General features: G+C 36.9%; 1 protein-coding gene across 1 annotated transcript; it reads left to right on the forward strand.

Annotated features, from left to right (window-relative positions):
* Positions 1-1111: 1111 nt before the first annotated feature.
* LOC121415353 (ankyrin repeat family A protein 2-like) lies at positions 1112-24566 on the forward strand. Its single transcript, XM_041608535.1, has 7 exons — positions 1112-1361; positions 14294-15181; positions 16407-16504; positions 20322-20388; positions 21497-21789; positions 22967-23114; positions 24165-24566. The coding sequence occupies exons 2-7, from the start codon at positions 14320-14322 to the stop codon at positions 24212-24214; spliced, it is 1518 nt and encodes a 505-aa protein (XP_041464469.1). The 5' UTR covers positions 1112-1361; positions 14294-14319; the 3' UTR covers positions 24215-24566.
* The last annotated feature ends 1478 nt before the right edge of the window (positions 24567-26044 follow it).

A 26044-nucleotide genomic window follows, 5' to 3' on the forward strand; every position in this document is an offset into this window, starting at 1 on the left:
ACTAGTATATACTGCTGTGTCTGCCTAAGTAAAATATTTTTGGACCACACAAATACTTAGGGCCTGTTTCATTAAACTTGTGATGAATTTGCATTAACAGTAAAAGCTACTGAAATCATTTGTTATAAAAATTGTGCAAGTCTCTATAAAACGGGCCCGTTTTTCACTTGGTGGAGATAAATAGAATATCAATTCCATAATCTATTCTGAAAATTTTCATCTACTCGGGTGGTAATTCCATTTAGGAAAGGTCAATTTATGCAGCCTCAACCGTGGATGTACATTATTAATATTCTTTCTGGGAGAAATTTGTAAATGAATGATCTTAACTATAAACGTGTTATAGATCCAAATCATGTAAATTTTCAGGTCTCCAACAGCCAACCATATAACTATATTTTGTATTTATTGTTTTAGGCCATTGTTTAAGAAATTTATTTCAAGATGTTGCAACAACAAATTGTTCATTACAATTACTGATCCATATACCTGCCTTTATAAATGTAGGTTTCAGTCATACCAGCTGAGGGTAAAAAGTGCAGGTTGGTGTGGGGGGCTGCTTTGATTGATAATAAGACTTTTATATTGCACGATTCCACTTGATTCTCAGCTTTTATTGCAGCTTGCTAAACCAACCACGATGAGGGTTGTTTTCTACCGGTACCCAATTAGAACCTGGGTGAGAGTGGCAATGTTTGGATTGATGCCTTGCCAAATGATGCTAGGACATGGTGGAATTCAAATACACGACCCTGTAAGCTTGTACAATGAAAGGTTTCCTACCCTATTAAAAGTTTTACCATTTAGCCAATCAATGAACAATAATTCCAAATTTGCCATTTGTAGATCAATTAACCATGACCAGAAATCATTAATTGCAAAATCTATAACTGATTGCTGGGACCTATAAATGTCTTGCAAGTTGTAACACCAGAGGTCTGTTGCATAAAAGTTTTTACTTGAGAAAACTCTGGTAAAAACTGAAAACTAAGGTTCGTCTAATTTCTGCCATTGACTTTTAACACAGGTTGGTAGGTTATGAAGTTGAAAGTTTACTCATTAGCTAATTTATTTCATCCTCTCGAATTCGAGCACTCCCTTTTTTCTTCTTTTGCGTTATTATAACGTTGATTACTACAGTACTTGATCATCAGCAATATAAAATATTCGCTTAATTCAGATTAGTAAGTTATTGGTCACCATGACTGATATTAACTACCGATTACGGTAATGGTGTATGTACAGAGTCGGTAAAGAGATGGCGACCGATAACGTGAGGATCGTGCTTTGTATACCGGTATGTCCAGAGTGATTCTGAGATAGGAATGTAGGAGGAGCAAAGTCTTTCCCCAGTCTGTTTGGTAAGTGGTTTGCTCCTGTCTCATATGATTTCATTCTCAAGATCTATCAATAATGAATTATAAAGCAGATATAACTGCGTTTTATTGAAATTCAAGGAAACGAAGACGTGCGAAAACGAAATACTGTAAGCGCCTGTAATTCGTGCGGTCCCATTCATTAATATTTGCGTTTGCAATGCTAGTACCGTACTAGCTAGCAGTGTAGCAAGCACTTGATTGATTGATCTCCCGCGCCCCAGACTCCTTTAACGAAATTATTTTTCCCTTTTCAATTCTGGAAGCCATTATGAATCTTCATGTCTCGTGACTTCAGAATAAGAGTATGCATGTGCGTGGACTTGATCTTTACAAAGTTTATTTATTGTCAGTGGTCCTTGTTCGCATCTGCCACGAATGAATCGGCCATGGGTGACTACACAAAATGAAATACGGGACAATGCGCGAGCGGATAGACTGAGCCAGGTTTTTGTTTAAAAAATAAATAAAGGTAATTCTACACAATGTTAGACTTGTAAAAGAATATAAAGAAAGGAATTAAGAGTGATTGAACAAAAGAATGAAGAAGAGAAAGAAAAGAGATGATTTGAGAGGAAAGAAAGAAAAGATTAAGGGGAAAATGAAAGAAAAAATAAAAGAAGAATGAAAAAAGGTTTGCACCATTCTTTGAAATGAAAAAAGAAAGGAAGGGAAGATGAATGTGTGAAAGAAAAATAAAGGAGAGAAAGAAAAAAAAGAAAATAAGGAAAAAGCAGGGAGAAAGAAAGAAGTTTCCTTCATTTTTTGAAAGAAATAAAGAAGAAAAACAGGAAGAGAGGGAGCAAAGAAGGAAGAAGGGAAGGGAAGAGAAAAGAATAAAGAATTAGAAGGAAAAAATAAAACAAAGAAAGAAAATGATGGAAGGAGAAAAAGAATGAAAATAAAACGGAGAGGAATGGTGAAGGAAGGAATAAAATATTTAAGGAAAGAAAGAATAAGGAAATAAAAAAAAAGAAAGTAAGAGAAAGAAGGAAAGATAAATTAACAGAGAGAGAGAAAGGATCAGGAAAGAAAGCTCATAAAGATTGGAAATAAAGATAGATGGAACAAAAAAAAGGAAAGCAGGAAGGATTGAACATCATGCAAAGCCTTCAGTTGGTTCATCTGGTTTTGAGTTTGGCTCAGCCTCAAACCTTTAGGGCCCCTGTAACAACACCATCTTCTCTTGTATGTAGTTGTTAGTGCAGAATCTCGCTGCTTGTCTTTGAATTCATTTGAGTGAGTTGATGTTTTGCTTGAGTGCCGGATCCCATCCTGCAGAGGCGTATTCAAGGATGGGTGGTACCAAGGATTTGTAGGTTCCGTTTCAGGGTGCTGGAAAGATGGAGCCCCAAGTAAGGATGTGTGTCGACACTTGAGAACTCCTGACCACAAAACATGTTCTGTAGTGCAAAGGAAATCAGGTTTGTTCTGTTAAGTGAGAACTTCAATGTCCTCCTTCTGGGATCAAATCTCTCTACAGTTGGAGAGCACCACTTTAATAGCCCTTTTGAGTTGACAGATATCAGATTGTAAACCAAAACCATTCTGACTGTTAGTCCTCCTAGTTCTGGAACAATCTAAAAATGTCAAGAAATTTGGTAGACCACAAGCACAACAAATCCAAATATATGATGGATGTGATTGTGACACTTCAAAAATCTCATCAGACATGTGTAAGCAATGTTAATGAAACCGAATGTCGCAGTTATCACATTCGATAGAATGTTGACCCCACTTTACAGCTCTCCCACATTCGCCACAGGGTTATTGTGGCTTGTAAGGCCCCGGGTTAGTGTTCACATCTCTAGCCAACAACAGTAACAAAAGGAATGTTTATAACAGATGTTAACTGTGTAACTGTAAACATGCGAGAGTTATTTGCTTCACAAAAAAAGAACAGGCTTACCGGCATTCTGCTGATAAAGTCGGGTAGAGGGTCACAAAATGTCATGCAGCTAGCCCAATCATTGTTGTTAATGATAATGTTGGACCTAATCTCTGGTAGTGGTGTTATTGAAAAAGTTCTCATTTAGATGCATCAGAATGTGCTCTGGCTAATGGTGATTTTCATATTCATGGTGGCATCCAAGATGGTGGTAGACCAGGTCAAAGGTTGCTCGAAGTTCGCTAAAATCTAACTGTTAGAAAGGCCTGTCAGTATGTGTGACAAGATTAAAAATATCCAAAATGTCCAGAATACAAGAAAAAGAAATTAAATCGCACAAATCCACAAAAGCAGTTAAAAACACGAGATGGAGAAAACTGAAGGCGAGGATAGCTTGTGAAGAAACAATCGCAACCGAAGACATGTAGACCTGGGCAGAGTAGCGCTGGTGGGCATGTCAAGACGTAGATGTTGAGTCCGAGGCGATGTGCATTGCTCATGAACGTCAGCGTTTGTTGAAGCTAAAAACACATTAAAATTTCTCCAAAGATGACGATTGAAAATCCAAAATGAACAAACAAATGAAGAAAGGGTGATTAAATTTGATAAAAAGATTACTAAAAACACTGGATGGCTTCTAAAAAGTTGAGATTTAAAACAATTTTATTGCGAATATAGCAAAAGTTTAAAAATGTGTCCACTCCACACGAGGCACGGATAGCTATTGCTTGTGCTCTTAAGCAATTGCTTGCCAGCAATTGCTGCTTTTCATGCATCTGACCCATTGGAGTTAAGGCATGGGTGGAGCTCCACCACTACGAGCCCAAATGGCCTCATCGGTCTATTGACGAAGGGGATGCTGCAGTGCAGAGCCAGACGAAGTCTCAGTGGAGCATATCCCTGACAGAAGTAGACCTATTTATCAGTCTGAAGATGTGGGTGCCGTGAATGGTCACCGAGTGGTCTAAGGCACCTGACTATACATGGAAAGTCCGGGTTTTTGATCCCAGGCCGCGACACCTTTGCCTCTGAGCAAAGCATTTAATTGTCAATGCTCTGTTATCATGTTTATCCTGCATTCAAAATGAAAATGTTAGGGGTCTACTCATTTTGTTTTTGTTTTTTTAAGTAGAGGCTCACAGCACTCATTCAATGAAGAGGGTTATGATATATAGGCCCGTGGGTTGTCAAAGGTGTGCGTACGTTTTTACCTTTATATTCTGCGGCGAACCCGCTCAGCGTGCCATTGTCCATTTTTCTTTCCTACGGGTCAGTGCTCTTGCCATTTAAGACGACAGCGTTCCCTTTTGCAGCGAAAACGGAATCGTGCGCTTTTATCTTTTCTTTTGACACCCCCCGGTTGGCTCTCCGATAAGATGTTTCTGCATGAGCGCCCTCTATGTCCACGATATCGACGTCTTAGGCAAACTATTAAACGAGCCATCTCTAGTCACTGATCTGGATATCGTTGTGTCCTTGTATCGGTGTGCGTAGTTCAGTGGGGTATATATTTTCAAAAGTTACGCTTTCACATTTTTTTGATAATTTTTCGTTTCGGGTTTCAGTATATGACAAAATTCAATAAGATTTAGATTTCATTTTTTTAATAGAACTATTAAGCTTTAGCCCTTTAGCACGAGCATGTTGTTTTATTTTGAAGAACATACCGTTAAGAAATTGAATTTCTAAAAGTAAGTGTTCAGGCGAGGGTAAGATTTTTTTTTTCATCACACTGAGCGCGCACAGTCAGCATTGTCGGGTGAAAAGGAAAGATGTGGAATTGACCTTAACATCTTTGTAAACGAAATGCAAAACCTCACGCAAAAGATGCAATATGAATCATACCTGGGTCCAAAAATGATGGAGTTTAAAGCAATACACTGAAACGCTACTGCATGTGAAAAAAAAAAACACTAAAAACATAAAATGCAAACGTTTTTTGGTGGAAAAAAGGCTGAAAACTAAGGGCAGCGTTGAAATTCAAATTTGAGCTTAACATAGGTCTATGTTTAATTTAGCCCTCTTGTCAATTTGTTTTTTCTGTGAAATGTCCTTTTTTGAGGACTCTTTTTGGGCGATTTTGCCCCCCCCCCCCTTGTGGAAAATCCTAGGTACGCCACTGCATTTGTTTAAACATTTGAATTCTAGAAACTTATATATTCACACATAATACAGATGCCGTGCAAAACAAACGAATAAAATATCATTTATTTGAACTTTAAAAAATAAATTGGATGCTTAAGCTGTCATATCGGTCATTGTAGCTTAAATGCACAATTCTTGAATTTCATTGCCCGAAATTCAGAACAAAAAGTACTTTCGTTACTTTTTAAGACCATTACAAACATCTTTACCTTCGAACGAAATCAAAAGCACTTAAAAATGAATATTGAAATTATCAAAGTTGAGGTAGTCTTGACCATGAATAGAGTTGAGTGTTTATAAAGGAATTATAGCGTCTTCTATTAATCACATTCTACACTTTAATGACCGATGAAAAATATCGCGTGAATGAAAATGCAAATTAACACATTTAAGTGACTCCGACATGATATTGGACAGGAAAATCTATAAAATCTTTTTACCTGGGATCCGTCTTTATTCTCTTATATAAATTTCCCCTGTGATCTAGAGTGCTCTGTGACCATCCAGGAGCCACATAACCGAAGGGGGGTCTGGGGCTGAGGCCTCAACAAGTACCATGATTTTATGCATGGTGACCCCACCCCTTCAAACCAGTCCGCTGGGGGAGGGGACTTAATTATTTCTTTCAATTTTCCTGTTCTACTTATAATATTCAATTTTGTCAACTTAATTCTGATGGTTCCTTTTTTCATCCAACTTTATTTCTTCCTTTGAATTTTTCTAAAACTTTTCTATACCTATTCTTTTTTAACCTTCACGTTTGACTTGAACAATACGTGTATATTGCCGTTGATTTCTTCTTCCTATCAAATATCTAAATTAATCTGCAATGTGTGTATGTCAAATTATTGCAAATTAGATTCCCAGTGTCTAAGGTAAACATAATTTACCGACGTAAAGTTAGTAATACGAAAGCCTCTTTGGCCTAGTTTCCCTTCCAACTTTGTACTTCACCTGTTAATCGTAAAGCTGCATTCTGTATAGCTTGCATATTTAAATATGCACCAAAAAATAAATTAACGTACAGAAAATGGTAATACCTCGGTCACATTTGCTCTACGGCGGCCATACAGCGAGTCGAAAACAGCCGTTTTATTCATTTTATTAAAATGACTGTTTTCGACTCGCCTTAGAACAAATGTGACCGAGGTATTTAGCATACTAGATCAACAAGAATGGAGTGCATGCTGGTGCGGATCCTGCCGGAGTAACACAATACAATCCAATCATTTTAATTCCCCGAAAGCCGGACGTTGAAAATGACATGGGCCAGCGCATTGCAAGCTGTATTTAACGGCCTACCCCATTGACAAGGTAGATTTAAATTACCCCATTCTTGATTGGGGAGATTAACGTATATTCTTGAACATAGAGGTGGTCTGACGGGTTGCGGATTTCAATAGAAAGATGACCTCTTGATTGGTAGGGGTATGTCAAGGGGAGATTATCACTTTGTCAGCGCGGGTGACTGTCTTGATACTTTCATGTTCCCCAATGTGCCTTCTATTCGAAAACCGTGTTTGCAACTAATCCCAATTATGAGACTATTTGGAATCAAAATGAAAGCCTAACTGCACCCTTTTCATAGATTTCGTTTGAAAATAAAATACTTACGTTTAAAGTAAAATTGGAATATGAGAAGGCGCTTCATAATATGTAAACCAAATAGTGTCACTTTTAAGCTTTATTCTTTTAAATCAAATGTAAAAATATATGTAAAATAATCTCACAAGCCTAATCTAAATAGTGCGAGCACGAAGCGCGCGCTAATTTTTATTTTTTTATTTCATGTATTTTGTCCTAAAATAGCATTCTGGCAATGCTTGTGATCCTAAACGAGATGAATGAATTTAGTACGCATTGATCGTTCTGATAAAAAAGAATCTGTTAACGGCTACTTTTAATTATCTGTAAATGAAAACGTTACATATTTCAACAATCAAAGTTCTGAGCAATCTTTGTAATCATGAAAAAGGTAAATACATAACTAAGCAAGCGAAGCGAGCGCGAGGAAAATTTGAGATTTGTAGAATTGTGAGTGGATATGGATCACAGTTAAAAAGGAACATATATGATTTATTATTATTACTTTGAGTTTTGACATAGGGCCGGGATATTCTAAGAACAATATTCCATCATGTGAAAATTATGACTGTCTTCCTATTTCTCTTCTTATCAAATCGCGAGATGAAACTTTTTGATATTCCATTCTGAAAAAGGGACAATTTATCAATAAATTAATTCATTAATCTAATAAGCCTAATCAGAGCGGGAAATCTGTCAATATTATATATTTAAAGCACTTTTGTAATTATGAATAAGATGCCTGAGTTGATATATTTTTAACAATCAATGTGCGCGCAAATCGCCAGCCGAAAATTGTTGATAAACTGTCATAAAATGGAGATTTTAATTAGTTTGTAATATAATTAATATTGAAATTTTCATAACTCACCAATCAATATGCAAGCGTGCAGCGCTAGCTAATATGTTTTACAATCTGACATGAATAGGAATATTCTGATAACTAAAATGAAATACAGGAAAATAATAGGTACCTGACAAATCAAATTTTGTGAGCGTGCAGCGGGAGCAGAAAATGTTGATATTCAGACAATAAAAAAATAAATTTTTACAGAACACTTTTTAAAAATGAAAGTTCGATTTCCGAGTTGAAATATGTTATGTATATTGACTTCAAAATTTGATATTTTGAGTTCCATATGTGTAAATCACCTAAAAGGCAATGCGAGCGTGAAGCAGGAGCGAAAATTTTATATAATGACATGACATAATTTTTTTTAATTGTTTTCCCCTCATCTTATTTATTCAATCGTTTTCCTCCTATGTTTTTTTCTCCACTCTTTTCCTCTTTTTGTCTTTCTTTCCCCGTTTTGGTTTTGCTCCGCAAATAGAGGGAGGAGGGGGGCGGGCCCCATGCCCCTCCCCTAGATCCAACTCTGGAACGATCTAACAGAAAGTATTAAACAAGCAGATTCAAGAGAGAAATTCAAGTCAATGTTAAAACTTTTTTTTTTGGGGGGGGGGTTAAATAGCCTTTCCCTCCGCATGTGAAGCCCCCTATCGTTTACAGCCTACTGTGAATTGTGCAAATACTTTAAATTTTGGTGAAATTCATTCTCTCTTTCTATTTGTTCCGTAGCGTTTAGATACATATTTTGTGCTTCACTTGTAAGTGGTATACAAATAATGTAAATTACTATTAATGGCGTGCGTTTCCCGATCTCCTTATCGAAATCAATATTAATGAGAGAGCACAATATTGTTCTCGCTCTAATGGAGGGGGGGGTCAGTGTTCTATCAAGCAAAAGACGTAGGCCTATATGTGCATAAGTTCATATCATTGTTGTAATGATAAAGAACCTGATGAATTCTGTTTTGGTATATCGACGTTATTATAAAGTTAATGACAAATGACAATCAATATGATTCAGGCGTACACCGCTTTAACTGATATAACATGCATCCAGAAATCGAAATATCTGATGAATTCAAAACGTACGTAGCAGGAATGGCATGCAGTTCGGATGTTACAGCACTCTAAATTAGAATAATCTCGTATTACAAATGTCAATTTCGCTAAAATGCACACAAACTCATAACTTGATAGACTCTGGGGGGATGATATCGTTGATATAAAAATCGCATCTACCTCTTTTTTATTTACCATTTTTATACTGCATCGGACTTGACATCCCGCAAAATCTTTTCCATAATTAGATGACCATCCATTCTCTTTCTTTTTAATCTAAATATAATCTATGTCTTTCAGGATCATGATATGAAAACCCTTTATAACAAACATGATAAATGAAAAACGCGTCTCAAGTTATACATGGTTCATTGCCGCAAATATACCAATCATCTTCGTTTGTTAATGTTTAATCATCAACATTATCACTGATATTATTATTCGTATTATCATGTCCATTAATATCACTTCAAAGTTCTAATTACCACCATCATCATCACTGATATCATCATCATTCATTCATTATCTATTTCCAATCGTTCTCCAGTATCAATTTTATAGTTTATATAATCCCAGGTGAGGTGAATGGGTACCCGGTAGGAAGAAATTCCTCGAATGCTCGAGCGCCCGATCAAGGTATACCGTGCTAAAGCCGGGGTAATAATAGCAGGGCCCTCTGGGAGAACAGTTTTCGGAACTGAAGTGGCTACCCTGGGTAAATATGCCGCTACTATTATTATTATTATTATTATTATTAAAGAAATGAAAAATAATGGTAATGATTATGGTGATATTGGTAATCATGAACATTAGATCCGTTTTGTGAGATAATTTATGCGATTTTACACGCTAATCGCTACTCGATGATGGTGAAAGAAATCTTTTAAATAGCACAACAGAAGTCGGGGCGGTAGTTACTGCATACACATACTTTAATACACTACATTATTACAAAAGATTCCCCATCGGGCGGGCCAACGGTCTTTTGAAGTAGGTTTATCTATTGAAATTACGACAATAATCACGGCAGCGGATATGGGGAATTCAAGACTGTGAGCTTCTAGCTCTCCCATTGTTTTCTTTGGCGAAACCGCTGAGCATGTCAATGATTCTCTACTATACGGGTGACTGATCATGATAGGCCAGGGCAAAGAACAGTTCGATGAGTATCAATGCCAAGCAATCCTGAAAGGTCAATAATGTTCAATTCTCTTGATGGAGAAGCTTATATCATGGCCCTATTTGCTTTTGCTTTTAGGCCAGTAAGTGTACTAACTAATATTAATAATAAATAATCACATTCCATCTATTTTAGAGCAATGACCTAATGCTAATATCACTCTACATATCTCCCTGCAGCTTACGGCCCCATAATTTATCTTCACCCGTGAATTACCGAATTTTGAAGCTTAAATTATTGAACATAATGGCATCCTAGTATTGTAATGATGTAATCACTGCAAGTGCAATATGAATAAAAACATTAATTTAATTCTACTCACATTGATTTTACTTTAGAACAAACTCACCCCCCTCTTCTACTTCTTCTGTTTCTCCGTCGTTATTCTTTTTTTCCACCTTATCATTCTTGTTCTCATCCTTCACTCCCTTCGTCATCTACTCTTCTTACTCCTCCTTTTTTAATCTTTTTTTCTTCTTCTTCATATCCTTTGTCGTCTTTCATTATTTTTTTTTCTCCACCTCATCCTTTCCTGCAGCTTCTTTCTTTTCATTCCTCCCCTTTTTCTACGTCTCCTCTCTTGTTGTTCTTCTGCCCACCTGCCCTTCTTATACGTCTCCTACTGCTTTTCCTTCGTCCTTCTTTTTCTTCTTGCGTCTCCTTTTTTTCTCTATCTTCCTTTTCCTCTCCGTATCCTTCCTCATCTCTCATTATTAATCTCATCCCTTTTTACTGCTCCTCCATTCTACATGTACGTCTGCTTCTCCTTGGTAATTCTTCTTCTCCTTCTCCCACCCCATCGATTTATGATGATAAAATTATAATGAAATAATAGAAATGTTAACGAAGATAATACTTATAATAGAGAAATGAAGATGATTGCGATAGTAACAGCGGTGATGACGATATCGATAACTATGGGAGGATATAGACCATGTACAGCACAACGTATCAGGCGCAATTTCAAATATGATTACATGACGATTTCGATACGAAATATTCATCATAAATCTAGACCTAGTACATTAATATACACTTATCTTTGTAGAATAATGAAATCGCCGCTCAATATCGATAATTCTGATTTTTCTGATGATCACTAAAACAGAAAAGCATACGTGGGACAGTGTATTATAACATTGCCTCGAAAAATACCTGACATTTGATGGAATTCTGTGCTTATATCGCTCATTTCTCAGCACTTTTACGACTTTCTTTCACAGGGCTATTTGGCAAATATTTTTCATTTATACAAACACTTCGTTGGTAAATTTCATTGGATTCTGATCGAACAAATTTTCAGATCGTTACCACAGTTGGTATTTATCTTCAATTCCGAACATTACGTTTAATACGTTAAACCAATTAAATGAAGTTATACTTTAGTCTGTTATATGTTGTTTTTATGTTGTACTCTCATACCCCGAGAGGGGATCGATAGGGTGAATAAAATGTAAATCTAAATCAGGGGCGGATCCAGCCTCCGCCAATAGGGGGGGGGATTTTTTTCACCCATATTTTCCCCGATCGGCCGCCCAAGGTTGATATTTAATTATTTCTTTGAATTGGTTGTCCCAGTGGCGTAATGATTATTAAAGTTATTTAATAAGTCTTCGCATCATCTTATTCACTCGCCTTCCTCTTATGTTTTCCTCTTCTTTTTTTCTCCTCTCTTTTTTCTTTCTTTCTATACAACATGTCTAAAGGTCAGGGGAGGATCCATGACAGGGGGAAAAAAGGTTCCGCTTTTAGGGGGGGCACTCTTCTGTTTTGGCTGCATTTTGCATTACAAATTCTAATTGTGCCTCTCATAATGGAAGGGGGCAAGGGCGGCTCCCCCCCCTAAATACCCCAGTGATAGAAGGGTACAGGAAGTTTGAGGATGCTGATTCATTCATGGCATACAATTTTCGAAATAGACGACCACAATACGCAATACGCATGCGTACTCTCATTCCGAAGACGCAAGTCATAAAATAATTTCACCCCCACCTGATCACGGTTTCTGCGAGGACACAACTCTGCTTTCTCATGAATATTGATTTCGATGCAGAGGCAGAAATCGGGAGAACCCCTCTCAAATTTCCGAGTTTTTTCCACTCTTTCAACTGTATTTCCTCCATTTTTTCACCCTTCCTCTTATTCCATCCAAATATTATTTTCTTATTTCCCCTTCCTTTTCTTTCCCTTTGACCTCTTAGTTTCTTTTTCCTCTTTTCACAATCCCTTTTGGTCCCGTTCCTTTAAAACATGGAGATAAAGAAAATTAAGAGACAATATGTTATCCTGGGGAAATGGTTGCCCGTCAAAAATATGAAAAAACTATTTAAAACAGTTTCTAATAAATCTTTGTAAATCTTTTATCTTTCTATGCCTAATAGCGCTAAGCTGTTCCGGTCATATTTATTTTATCATTCTATTTCCTTCTGTTTTTTTTTGTGGGGGGGGCGTGTTCTCGACACCTGTTTGAGATGCGAGTAATAATTAATATTCCAAGTCGACGTGAATTCTACGAATGGCTTGGGCCTACGAAACGAAAATATGTGGAATCTTATTTTCCCACCTAAAACATGAATTGACTGTCTTCCAATTGCAAGAAAAGAGGTTTCATGGTTATTGCAGCAAATTCGAAAGATCAGTAACGATTTTTGACACATCCGTGATTTTTTTTAAGCTACCGTGGCTTTATGAATGCACGATAGATGCGAACCACAGTTCAGAACAGTGACCCGAACTCTCGATCCGACAGTCAATATGAACATGATGAAGGCACACATTTGTTTTGGTCGTAGAGGGAGCTATTTAGAATAGATTCTTCGGCCTTTTGACAGAAATTAAGACTTGCAGGAAAGACGAACAAAAGAACGGTGGCATTAAAGGGCCTTTGATGGCGGCCGTTCCTTTGAAGACAAGGGAACGTTGGGCGGGAAAGCCGAAGAGAAAACCCGGATGCGGGAAGAACGATGAAGAACGGTGCATGGACTTTTGACAAGCTACCTAATTTGTGACAATATGTGTCATTGGTGAAAAGACCTTATTAAGTATAGAAATTATATGGATTAAATAGAAAATGAAAGATGTGCACATAACATGAAATATTGGGGGAAACGGGGCCAATTCTGATGTTGGCATGTACTTTCATCCCTGGATGGAGAAGGTTATATTATATGAAGTATAAAGTCCATATTTTACTTTTCAAAATAAACATGAAATAGACGCGACCGGGGTTTGAACTCCCGACCTGCCGTTGTGAGACGGACGCTCTACCAACTGAGCCGACACACCGGTTACAACCTCATACATGTACGTAGTATGAGTGGACTGAAAAATGTCCCGCCAGCAGATGCTGATGGTAAAATTAACGTAAGAATAAATTAATAAATAGTCTAATCATTGGAATCTGACTTTTCTTTGCAAGATTCTAGACCTAAAGTTAAAGAACCATGTATGAAAAAATTATCAATGGTTATAACAAACAAAATAAAAGCACTCAACATCCTTTAAATATGAATTTACAAAATTCAATCTCCTGCTATCTTTAGAAAATAAATTAGATGTAATATGCACAAAATAAGATTTTCTTACCAGTGTAAAAGCAACAAGTGTTGCTTTGATCAAGTTGGGGGCTCTGTTCTCTATTATAATTGTAATGGGCTATTCCATGGTTACTCACGTTACATTTGGAGACACCTTGACTCATACTTGGAGCTGTAACTCCATTATTATTGATAGGATCTAAACATCTCCTTATCTGACTATCCTTTGTATAAAAACAAAACTTGGGATATTCTATTATGCTCCTGGCAAATCTTTGGAATGTGTCGGTTACTCACGTTACATGATTTGGACCAACCTGTGGAATTGCCCTAATGAGATTAGAGCACATGTATGTTTGTCCAGCATTCAATCATGGTGTACCTCGAGGTTATTGGTCTGTTGGGGATATTTCAGTATCATTGGAGAGCAAAAAACTGTTGTGCCTTTATTGAATGGCTTTGATATGGTTTATTTCTGCATGGCCTCTACCTCGTTTGTAATCTCAGGTATATGCACAGGCCCACTCTTTCATAAATTGACTGTAAGGCGAATTTGTAATGAGCACATTGTTCTTGCTAATCTTTACACATGTATACACTTACTTGTTCAAAGCTAGTAGATGAAGTTGAATATTTTTTGAAAAATATGAAATGATTTATTTGCTCTATTTACAGGCATGAGATGAATCAGCCAACTAGAAATGGATACCAACCAAACCTCCACTGGTGGTAACATGTTTGCTCGCATTCCAACAAACCCTAGTCCAATATTTCAGGTAACGCTCTCTCCGGTTCCAACCCAGCAGGGAACTGTGTTGATGCAGAGCCCTGGTCCAGTAGCTCAGGTTAACCCGTCATCCGTTCCAACACAGACTGTTGTCAATGTCATTCAAAGCGCGGGCCAAATAGTTCAGCTAAACTCTTCTCCAATCCCAACTCAGAAACAGACTGTCGTGATGCAAAGGCATGACCAAATCTCGCAGGTAAACCCTTCCCCCGTTCCGACCCAGAGACAGGCAATTGTGATGCAAAGCCCCGGTCCAGTAGCTCAGATTGATCCTTCACCCGTTCCATCCCAGAAACGGACTATCGTGATGCAAAGTCCTAGTCCAATAGTACAGGTGAACATCTCTCCTGTTCCAACACAGAAAGGGACTGTTATGATGCCTGTTGCCAATGCCACCCAGAACTTCAGCCCTACCCTGCCTGTGCAGAAACAGTCAAATATCCCTCTCCAACTGTCAGCCTCCTCTGGGATCATCCTGGCAACAAGACGGGATGGCATTCCTGCTAGCAGCCTTCAAGGAGCAGAGAAGGGCAGAATCCCGGCCAGTGTAGCAAGACGAGATCTGGATGCAACCACCCCAGTCCATTTGTCAAGTGAGAAAGGGAGGATGAGTGCATTGGGTGTTGCTATGGTATCAAGAAAAGATGTTGAGCCAGGTGAAGGACATCATGAAGAGTCAAGACCTAACATGTCTAGGTTGTCCAGTGTGCTGAACTCCCTCTCTGATCAGGACCAAGCCAGCATGGATCTTGAAGTACAGTCTGTCATGTTTCCAGGTAACTTCAGGTCAATTTCATAAAGCTCTTTTATCAGTCATTTCACTGACAATTAATTGGTCTGACTTTGATTAATTAGTTCAGATCTAATAGCAACATATGAAAAATGTGCTTCTATAGTTAGCTACAAGGATTCTCATTGTATGACTAATTTTGCTGTACTTTTATGGAGAAAAAAATCAAGTTTTATTTTAAGTTTAGTTACATGTTTGTTAGGATTATCATGTCATTAGCATAGTTCTTCAGCAAATATTTAAGATTAAAAAATTCTAGTTGCTGTAATAAAAAGTATTGTTGAGAGAGGACTTAAAAATCTTAAAACATACTCTTGTGACTAGTGTACATGTACATTATTATAAAGTGAGGCAAAAGTCATTAATTTTGAATGAAAAGGTGTAATGTTTATTAACTTAAGCCATTTCCATTTCTAGACATTAATTTATGTATCAATACACCAGTCTTTGGTCATATTTATGTAATATTGACGATCAACAAAGCACATGTCTTTGACAGAATACTCACTACATGTATGTAACAGAGCTCCTTGGAGGATATTTCATCTTTAAAGGACAAGTCCACTTCAACAAAAAGTTTATTTGAATTAAAAGAGAAAAATCTAAACTAAACATTACACTGAAAATTTCATCAAAAGCGGAACATTTGCTTAACTTAAAAAATAGTTATATGCACATCCTGGTTGGTATGCAAATGAGGTGACTGATGATGTCACCCACTCACTGATTCTTTTGTATTTTATTTTATGAAATATGATATATTTTTATTTTCTTATTGTCCTGTAAAACAAAGTCTTGTTCCTTCCTGAATAGAATTACGATTGTTATAACATTTTATGGTTCTGTCAAGTTGGTCCTCATTGTCACATCGATAAAAATGAAATATTATTATTCAAATACACAAATATATAGTGAGTGAGGGACATTGCTGCCTCTCTCATTTGCATATCACTTAGTTGTGCATAACTGCAGAGAACTAATTTGTGAAAAATTAGCGAAACTTTAATATGTCGTGTAACTTCCTTATTTTACATCCTATTTTGATGAAATTTTCTATGTTGTGCTTGTTTGATTTTTGTCTATTTATTCAAATCAACCTTTTTTGGGGGTGGACTTGACCTTTGAATGATATTGATGAGCTTATCAGTTACAATTGTTCTTATGTATGGTACTGTAGGTTACACTTGTAAATCTAATATATTCTTTTACAGAGAGCAGAGGCCTTCTACCGACAGTGAAAAGGATCTGTCCAAGTAGATCATCCTCTTCAAGCAAAGCATCAAGCAAATCTAGCTATTCACCAATGAGGGTAAGTGCCTTATTACCATCAGTTTTCCTTTCAATTAATAAAAAAAAATAGATTATTGAAAGAGAGAGAAAAGATTCTTCATGCAGGCCCAATCCCCTCCACCCCACCATTCCATTCCTTGTTTTTATTTGGCAATAAGTCATGGTTGAATATTTTTGCCACCCACTGTATGAAAAGTAGGGCAACAATTTTATTTCGTATATTTTTTATTACTTTTTTATTATTTCTTGTATATTCATTCTTTTTTTTCTATGAAAAAAACACGATAAAACATTTAAATACATATGAAACAATAAACTGTGGAATATGATATCAGCAAATAATAGGGGGATTACTTCCCAAAAATGATAAGGTTGTTGATCGATGATCTATGAGATATTAAAAAAAAATCATTCTAACAAGAGGGGATAACTTTTTAACAAGTTTTTCGGTACTTTGAATTCTCAGTGTACATGTACCAAGCACCATTTGTGATATATTCAGCATTTTTTTTGGATTAGTTACAATTCCAATAATCTCAGTGGCCTAAGATATATTTTCTGGGGTTATATTGACCCGTAAAGTAAAGACAGAGAGAGAGAGAGGATTTATATGGTCAAGAAGTGATAAGATAGGGAAAAAAATGTGACTGAAAGAGAGACAGGCAAAGAAAAAAGAACCCCCTCCCACACCCGTATCAGAGTTACGGGGTCATTACGAAAATTTCCCATTTGATTCTCGACCGCACTTCGGACTGCAAACTGCGGTCGGATACCCCTTTTTTCATTTGGAAAATCTTAAACAACATTTCCAACCCCGATAAACCCATCTTGGCCAAGTAATCCCCTTGTCTCAATTTCACCACCACGGGCCTGCTAAACGAGCATTGAGCCAAGGATGAAATGATAAACAACAGCTGTGCTATTACGTAAGACTTGTCTGCCTGTAGAAGGATCTTCGGAATGAAATTATTGTATTCGATATTAATCACGTTTTCAACAAGTATATTACATTCAGACATCCAATACTAGTCCATTTTCAATTTCGAACTAAGAAAATCGACCTCGAAATAAGGAAAGTAAGCAGAATAAGAATTACGGTATGCTTAGCATGCAAGGACCGCGATGCATCCCATATAGTTTCTGTCCGTCCAGCAAGAAAATATGGGATGCATGCCGTTCACTCACGCAATGATAAAGTCTTAACGAAAGAAAGGAAGGAAGGAAGAGAGAGAGAGAGAGAGAAAGAAAGAAAGAAAGAAAGGAAGAAAAAGTTTCTATCAACGCGTGTATACATGGAACTCCATGCACTCACCAGAACTACACACATTGCAATCCATCGTGTGTGGCCCCCTGCTGTGACCGTTGATGCTGGGGTGTATTATCTTCGGACCGAGGTCAAGAAACAGGTGTTTCTATACTTAAATTTCATGCTTGAGGGCAATAGGGTTTGTAGTACTGAGATTTGATGATAAGGGAAACTGCCCAAACTGGGGTATACTGCTCTTCAAAGCAAGATTTTCGTCATGGTTACGACTGTCCCGTCGGTGGATTCAGGTCCATCAACATCTTGAAGTTTGATCTTTCCAGGGGACAAATGCCTTTAACCTACCTACATGGAAAATAAAAAGGGGCCCTTGTGGGAGGAAGCCCTTCCTCGTGATCACCAGCCAGTAGAATTAGTCTTAATAATAGACAAATTACATTAGTTATTCCACATATCTTGTTCTCAATCCATGGAAAGTAATAACAAACTAGAAAATTGTAGTTTGCCTATCAATCACTTCAGGGGATGTTTTGTGTTTGTTTATCTCTCAAGATCACAGCTGTAATGCATAGAAACACACTGAACATTATTCTGGAGTTTAGATGGTACATCAACAGTGTGTTGCACCTTGTACTGTTTCCCCAAGAAGTGCACAAAAATGAATTTATATGATATCAAAGCAAACAAATATGTACATGTGAGAGAAATTAGTGAATTTGTGACTTGACCTTCATAGTCACCTGATAGGAGTCTTGTCAACCAGGAAGGAGGGTGGGCTCCTTAGATTTTGGTTGACCCTTGGATCTCAATCCTGTAGATCTCAGTCATGGATCACATGATCACGACAATTTGCACGATTGTAGAAAGTCTTGTGCATGAAATAGGAATTTGGCTGTATAATGCAGACCTGCCAACCAGTACGTTTTAGGCGTATTAAGTACGTTTTTGCAACCAAAATATGGCAGTACGTTTTTTCTTTAAAAATGTGTTTTTTTGTTTAAAAAGAAATAATAAATCTCTGTATGTCTCTATTTCATAAAACGTATACAAAAATGGTCATTAGATCAATGTAATTTCAGGTAACTTTTTTTCAATCATTTTGTTAAAACCAGGGTGAAGATATACACATGTTTCAATGTTTTTTTTTTATCTGCAAGAGCAGTGCGCATTTTAGCTTGCAGGCAGCTTGAGCGCCGTGATGAGCGAGTGCGCCAAGCATTTTATTATGAAATACACTTTTTTGGGGAAAAATACAGTTTTTTTTTATCACAGAATACAGTTTTTCATTCCCAGAGGTTGGCAGGTCTGATAATGCCCATGTCAATCCAATTCAGAAGCAGCCAACACAAGACTGCTACTGAAGTGGATTGAAGGGGGGGGGGTGTATCCTTTGTGAGTCTCCCTCTATGTTGGGTTTTGGAGAAAGTAGCTTTCCTTTCACAAGAAGCCAAACTGGTCTGATAATATGTGTCTCATCTGTACACCCCTGGTGTTCTTTGCGTTGGTTTGACTGACGAGATATGCAGTCACCAATTCTCAGAAAGATGTTATTTACACTATTTCCCCCTAGCTTTGCCTCTAGAAGATTAGCTGCACCCCCATATCGCCTCCAAAGAGCATTGGACTCATAATCGCAAGGTTGTGAGTTCGAATCACTACTATGCCATTGTCTCCACTTTGTCTCCATCTTTATAAATACAAGTGCTCACTTTTGTTATTATGTTCTTAATAAAATTTGTTTGTTGGGAGAGGTTTTCTTGCAGAGTGCTGACTTGTCCTCCATTAATCTTAGTCTGATGCCCAACATAGTCTAAAGTTTTAAGTTATTTTAATGTTTTCATTAAAGGTTGGTCGTCAGATGTGAAAACACATGGTTTAGAGTAAATCAGTCAAGAAGTTATGATATTTTTCCAAAGAAAACTGAATTTTGATGTTTAATTTGATTTCAGTTATGTACTAAAGTGCAATACGAAGCTGTCAGTTTTTTACTTGGACTTGTCCAATTATCGTTTTATACAAAACAATTGAAATGTAATGATATATTACCAAGCCATTGGAAAATAGACTTGGAGATTGCTTTTAAAAGAAACTAAAATTCTTCATGTTGTACATATTGACCTTATTAAGTACATGTAGATTAGAAAGTGTTGATTTTTCCCTTCGATCCCTTTGATGTACTAAGGAAATGATAGAATACTGCAATTACCCTTTTTTTTTCATTTTAACATCCATCATTTTAGGGTCTGTTGACATCTGAATATTTCCTTTAAGTTAAAAGAAAACATGATGAAACTACCAGTATCTTTTCCATTATTTAACATCAATCTTTTTAACCTTTAAAAAATGGTGGTAGTGGTGGTGATGGACAGGGTTCAACATGAAAGAAAGTTACCATAAACATTAGAGAGTTTAGTCAAGTATTTTTCCTCCTTATAACAATTCTTGCTTTCTTTCTTTGGAGGCATCATAACAGATTGTAGTTGACAGTCATTTGTGGGACTGTTTAGATATTTGTAATTCCACAAATACTTTTCAAAGAGCAATATTGTTTTATGTATTTCTCGCCATGCAGCAATCAACATCTTTCACCAACACAAAAAGAGGCAATATCCAAACTACTACACCTACATTTCCTATAGGTAAGTCAATTGATCGCATGATAAACTAATCTGTCTCTTTGTCATCAACTTGGCATGTGATGTGGGTTGGGTTGGCGGTAGGGTACCATACATGTATAACAGAAGTTACTATATCACTCGTCTACTTGTAGCTCTCTCACTAACAAGTTAAAAATAAAAATTTTTGAATGAATACAGGACGGTCAAAGGACAACATATCGATTTGTGATTTGGGGTTTGGAAAAAAATAGGGAGTGACATGAATTCCATGAATTTGATTGGTTCAGGGTTTTTTTTTAACTCGTAATATTATTGGTAATTTGTAGATGGATATTACCTATTGGTAATATTCAGTGTCAGTTGGTTGTTATGATTCACTGACAAGGAGATTGATATTTAATTCTAATTTGGTTATTCACATTGTAATTTCTTATCTGATTAATATTCTTAATATTTGTGTCGCATCTCTGTTATATGATAGCTCTTCTACACAGAATTTTGAAACTTATTACATGCTAACTTATGCATATTTTTCAAAACTCACAAAAAATGCCTCTTATTAATTTGTTGACTGATTTTGAATTTTTTTCTTTTGTTCCATCTGAGAGGTACATGAGGTTCACCAAGGTTCTACATAGAATTTTGAAATTTTGACTTGAAAATTGTTTATGCTAGTTAATTATACAAAATTCATTCATAAGTCACAAAAAAATGCTTATTCTCTGTCATTTGTTTCCTCAATTTATGTCAGCAATATAATTCACTATAGTGTCAACTGGGCTGAAATAAAAAATTGTGTTAAATTTCGTTGCAAGATGCCGGATGAGCTCCACATCATTGATGTGCTTTTTTTGTTTTGTTATTTCCTTCATTGTTGTGATTTCAAATTATGTATCTTCTTGAAATGAGAATATTAAATACCAGGGGCCCGTAACACAAAACTTAACAATGATCGTAGAACATTTTTCTACGATTGATTCCATTGACTACAATGTACAATCAATCGTGAAAATCAAGCGTACGATCGATCGCTAACCTTTGTGTTACGGGACTCAGATATGGCATAATTTTGTGCTCCTCTTTATTTAAATTATCTCCTTTTGTATTTTTCTTCTCCATTCAATCATAGTGGACCACAGTATCCACCAACTTGCAGCACAGGGGGAGTTGGCATTGATCGCAGAAAAGCTTGAAACCGGGACAGATATTGACGAAACCGACCCGTTGGGTCATACTGCCCTCTCTTGGGCTTGCCAGCACAACCAGGTGGACATGGTACGGTTTCTACTGGAGAATAATGCAGACCCGAGGAAGGCCAGTTTAGATGGGGAGACAAGTCTTGCCTTTTCATGCAGCATCGGAAATGCAGATATAGTCCGTATGCTTCTGCAAAGGAAAGCTCCTGTTAATGTCTTCGACTATGTAAGTATATATTCAGTTGGAAATTATTGTCATGCCTGTCTCCGTCTATTAAAGGCCACCCAAGGAAAATGCATAAAATTGCCGCTGAAAAAGGATGGCCTTTAATATAAACAGGGTTGTTTTGACACATATCCCTTTCAAATGATATTTAATTTTGGTGGCAAATGGGATTCTTCATCTTTCAAATGAGATTTAATTTTGGTGGCAAATGGGATTCTTCATCTTTGCACAGTGTCACACAAATTTTTGGTCAAGACCTGATTTCAAATTATCAACTTGAAGTTTTAGAGATTTTCCAAGATTTTGTTGTTATCTTCCCACTGTGTACATGGTTCAGTACCTTATTTCATTAAATAAAAGCTACATCCCTTTAAGATCCTTACATTCCTCCACTTCCAGTTCTCTTGTTGCACTCGAAGTTTCGAAAACCTGGGGGGGGGAGATCATTTGTCTATTCATCTGCTGTGATATGGAACAGCCTTCCTAAAGATGTTTAACTTGTGAAACTTTCACCCCCCCCCCAAAAAAAAAAACATCAGAAAACATTTTTGTTCAATTCTTCTTGATGTAAACTAACATTTCTTGAAAAGTGCCCTGACCACTTTACAGAGTGAATTTGATGCAGTATAAGGTAACTGCTTTAAACCCAGCGCACACTATACGACGCAATTGCGCTAACAGTTGGAACAATGGGCCATTCCCATCTCAGTGCAATCGCATTGCAGGCCAGCGCACACATTGCAACAGCTCTGCAACATACTGCATCTCATAATGCCTCTTCTTTTGCACATATGTATTTTGTACATATTTGCACATACAATGTATGCACTGCATACACACAGCAAATCGGCCATGACGCCATCGTCCAGGACAATTCTGATTGGATGAAATTAGCAAAATCGTAGAAAGATTTAACGTCAAATGTCTGAGATTTTATCTGCGATCCTACTGCAACAAAGCGTGTTGCAGTTGCAGTGCGCTGTCTGTTGGCGCACACTCTATGATTTTGTTGCAATCAGATCTTGTTCCAATCACATTGCGTAGTGTGCATTGGGCTTTAGTCAAATCATTTGGGACCTCATGAATCTGTTTGAAATCAAGAAAAATGTAGCAAACAATTTGCACAATCAGGTCTAAGAAGGTTGACTTATGCAAGTTTACTTGTTTTTTTTTATAGAATGGAGGCACCCCATTGGTGTATGCTGTTTATCACAACCATCCTATCATTGTTAAGATGTTATTAGATTCTGGAGCTGACATGACCCAAGAGATGGAATCTGGCCACACCCCTCTCAGTCTGTCTATGGTGATGGGTCATAAACAAGGTCAGTCACATTTCACTTCTATTCTGTCATTAGCTTTATTCTGGTAGAGTACCAAAAATGACATCACCAATTTTGTTTTTGTGTATTTCCACATTTTCTCAATCATAATTTCATACAGTATGATGAAAACCTCCATTGAAATGTGGTATAAACAGTCATGAAGTTATGAAGTGGGTCTCAGTAAGGATGTATACGCCTCATCTTGGGCCTTCATGGACCGATTCCCAGTACATGTGGATTGAGGCTTGTTTTTCATCATGTTCTCGAGACATGATAACAAAACCACTGAAATGCATAAGAAAATTGTGACATTGTCATTTTGGTACATTACTAGTGTTTGCCTTCAACATTTTCATTTATTCTTGACAATCAAAATTATAGTTGTAGAAGTTGTAATAATTATAGTGATATCATAGTAGTATTTGATACTAACAGTAATAGTAGTGGAGGAGGAAGTGGGAAAGGAAGGGGTGCTAGTAGTAGTAGTAGAAGTAGAAGTAGTAGTAGTAGTGGTGGTAGTAGTAGTTGTAGTAGTAGTAGTAGTAGTAGTAGTAGTAGTAGTAGTAGTAGTAGTAGTAGTAGTAGTAGTAGTAGTAGTAGTAGTAGTAGTAGTAGTAGTAGAAGTAGCAGCAGTAGTAGTAGTAGTAGTAGTAGTAGTAGTAGTAGTAGTAGTACTAGTTGTAGTATAAGTATAAGTAGTAGTAGTAGTAGTAGTAGTCGTCGTAGTAGTAGTAGTACTAGTTGTAGTATAAGTAGAAGTAGTAGTAGTAGTAGTCATATTAGTAGTAGTAGTAGTAGTAGTAGCAGTAGTAGAGGTAGTAGTGGTAAGAGTTGTAGTGGTTGTAGTAGTTGATTGTACATAAACTCCTTTAGAGTTTCAAAGACAATATTTATACTCTCCTGGCTTACAAGCACTGTGGTATCAATATTTTGGTTGCAAACATGCTTAAAAGAGCAATGCACATTTTTTTGTCAATCATTCCTCTTGTGTATGTTGAAAAACGAGGAGACCGTTATCCTTGCTGTTTGCTTCTCATTTTATGCATTCAGTTCAGAGAGTGATAGAGCAACACATGCTGTCATTGCTTCAGATCACGTAGAAACAGACAGACAATTGGACATCGTTCAAAGACATCTGCCAGTGGCTAACTTGCTCCTAGAAACCCTTCAGGATTAGAGGATACTGTGCTTTGATGGACAGGGAAGCATTTCATGAAACAAGCACTCAGTGACCTCCTCTGATCCTTACATCTGATTGACTCAGAGCAAATTAGTAAAAATCACTGTGAAAACTTTTCATGTAACGCTTTGCCAGTGGCTAAAATGCTCAGGACTGGAAACCCTTCAGGATTAGAGGATACTGTGCTTTGATAGACAGGGAAGCAGTTCATGAAACAAGCACTCAGTGACTTCCTGTGATCCTTACATCTGATTGGTTTAGAGCAAATTAGTCAGTAAAAATCACTGAAAACTTTTTCCTGGAAACCCATCAGGATTAGAGGATACTGTGCTTTGATGGACTTGGGAAACATTTCATAAAAGAAATAGTCAGTGATTTCTCTCACTATTGTTAAAAGCTACTAGTAATCCTTATTATCTGAATGGCTTAGAGCAAATTAGTCAATAAAAATCAGTGTGAAAACTTTTTCCTGGAAACCCTTCAGGATTAGAGGATACTGTGCTTTGATGGACTTGGGAAACATTTCATTAAACAAATAGTCAGCAATTTCTCTCACTATTGTTAAAAGCTACTGTGAATCCTTATATCTGATTGGCTAAGAGCAAATTAGTCAATAAAAATCACTGAAATTTTTTTCCTGGAAACCCATCAGGATTAGAGGATACTGTGCTTTGATGGACTGAGAAGCATTTCATACAACAAATAGTGATTTCTCTCACTATTGTTAAAAGCTACTGACATCCTTGCATCTGATTGACTTAGAGCAAATTTGTCAGTAAAAATCACTCTTAAAACTTTTCATGAAATGCCTCATGGAACTTTGACTGGAGGAGGGTCTCTTTAAGAATAGGCTACATGACTTCAGGACATGGCACAGAGAGTCCATTGTGGAGAACTTCTTTATTTTCAGTGTATTGACTCTGATATTGACTTTGGTTCTGATGGCCAGGGGAGCATTTCATCAACATTTTTTTCTGACAACTTTTCTATATTCTGATTGGCTGTGAACCACAGTTCCTATGGTAACTGTGGGATAACACATCTTGACAAATCATTTCCTGGAGCGCTTTGCAGGGGATCTGTTGCAGAAACAGTTGCGATCAAATGCAACCTCAAGGATCAAATGCAACTTCACAATTAGCTGATGAGAACTGTATATTTGGGACTAGCGTTTGAATTTTTGTAGAACACAACTTACTTTGCAACAAGGTGTTGTCCTTCGAGGCCTAATGAAGGTAATAGAGACCTCCTTATACATGTACATGTAAGTGCTATAATAACAATAACATGCCATTTGCTGTTCATAGTGAGTAGAAATTTAATCAAGAAGTGATGTTTTCTTTCTCAACACAGTCGATGTGTGGAGTGACTCTTTGCAGTCAAACCATCCCCCATCCTTTTTTTTACATCGCCCATTGGCCCCTCTCTCATATTACAACCAGCAAGGTTATATTATGACTTTCTATATCTGTTTTCCTTGATTTTTGTTTTGATGTTTATTTCCTGCTGGTCAATAACAAGAACTAGTTTTGCAAGTCCATAACCCGGAAAAACTTTCGCTTCCTGTCATTGCTTTTGTTGAGAGCGAAATTGAACCTGTGAATGCAGCTTGTTGATATGCTGAATTTCTTAATAAATATCATGAAATAATCTTTACCTGGAAATATTATTTACAATGATACAGGGTTGAGTAAAGTTTTACTAATAACTCAAAGTCCTAACTATTTTCATATTACTATATTTTTATATT

Source organism: Lytechinus variegatus, chromosome 5, assembly GCF_018143015.1.
Source record: "Lytechinus variegatus isolate NC3 chromosome 5, Lvar_3.0, whole genome shotgun sequence".
NCBI classification, from domain to species: domain Eukaryota; kingdom Metazoa; phylum Echinodermata; class Echinoidea; order Temnopleuroida; family Toxopneustidae; genus Lytechinus; species Lytechinus variegatus.

Excerpts from the sequence above, each read along its gene's own strand:
- LOC121415353 (XM_041608535.1), top strand. The coding sequence starts at position 14,320 with ATGGATACCAACCAAACCTCCACTGGTGGTAACATGTTTGCTCGCATT. Across the intron at positions 15,182-16,406 it reads ACAGTCTGTCATGTTTCCAG|AGAGCAGAGGCCTTCTACCG; the intron begins GTAACTTCAGGT and ends ATTCTTTTACAG. Across the intron at positions 16,505-20,321 it reads CTAGCTATTCACCAATGAGG|CAATCAACATCTTTCACCAA; the intron begins GTAAGTGCCTTA and ends CTCGCCATGCAG.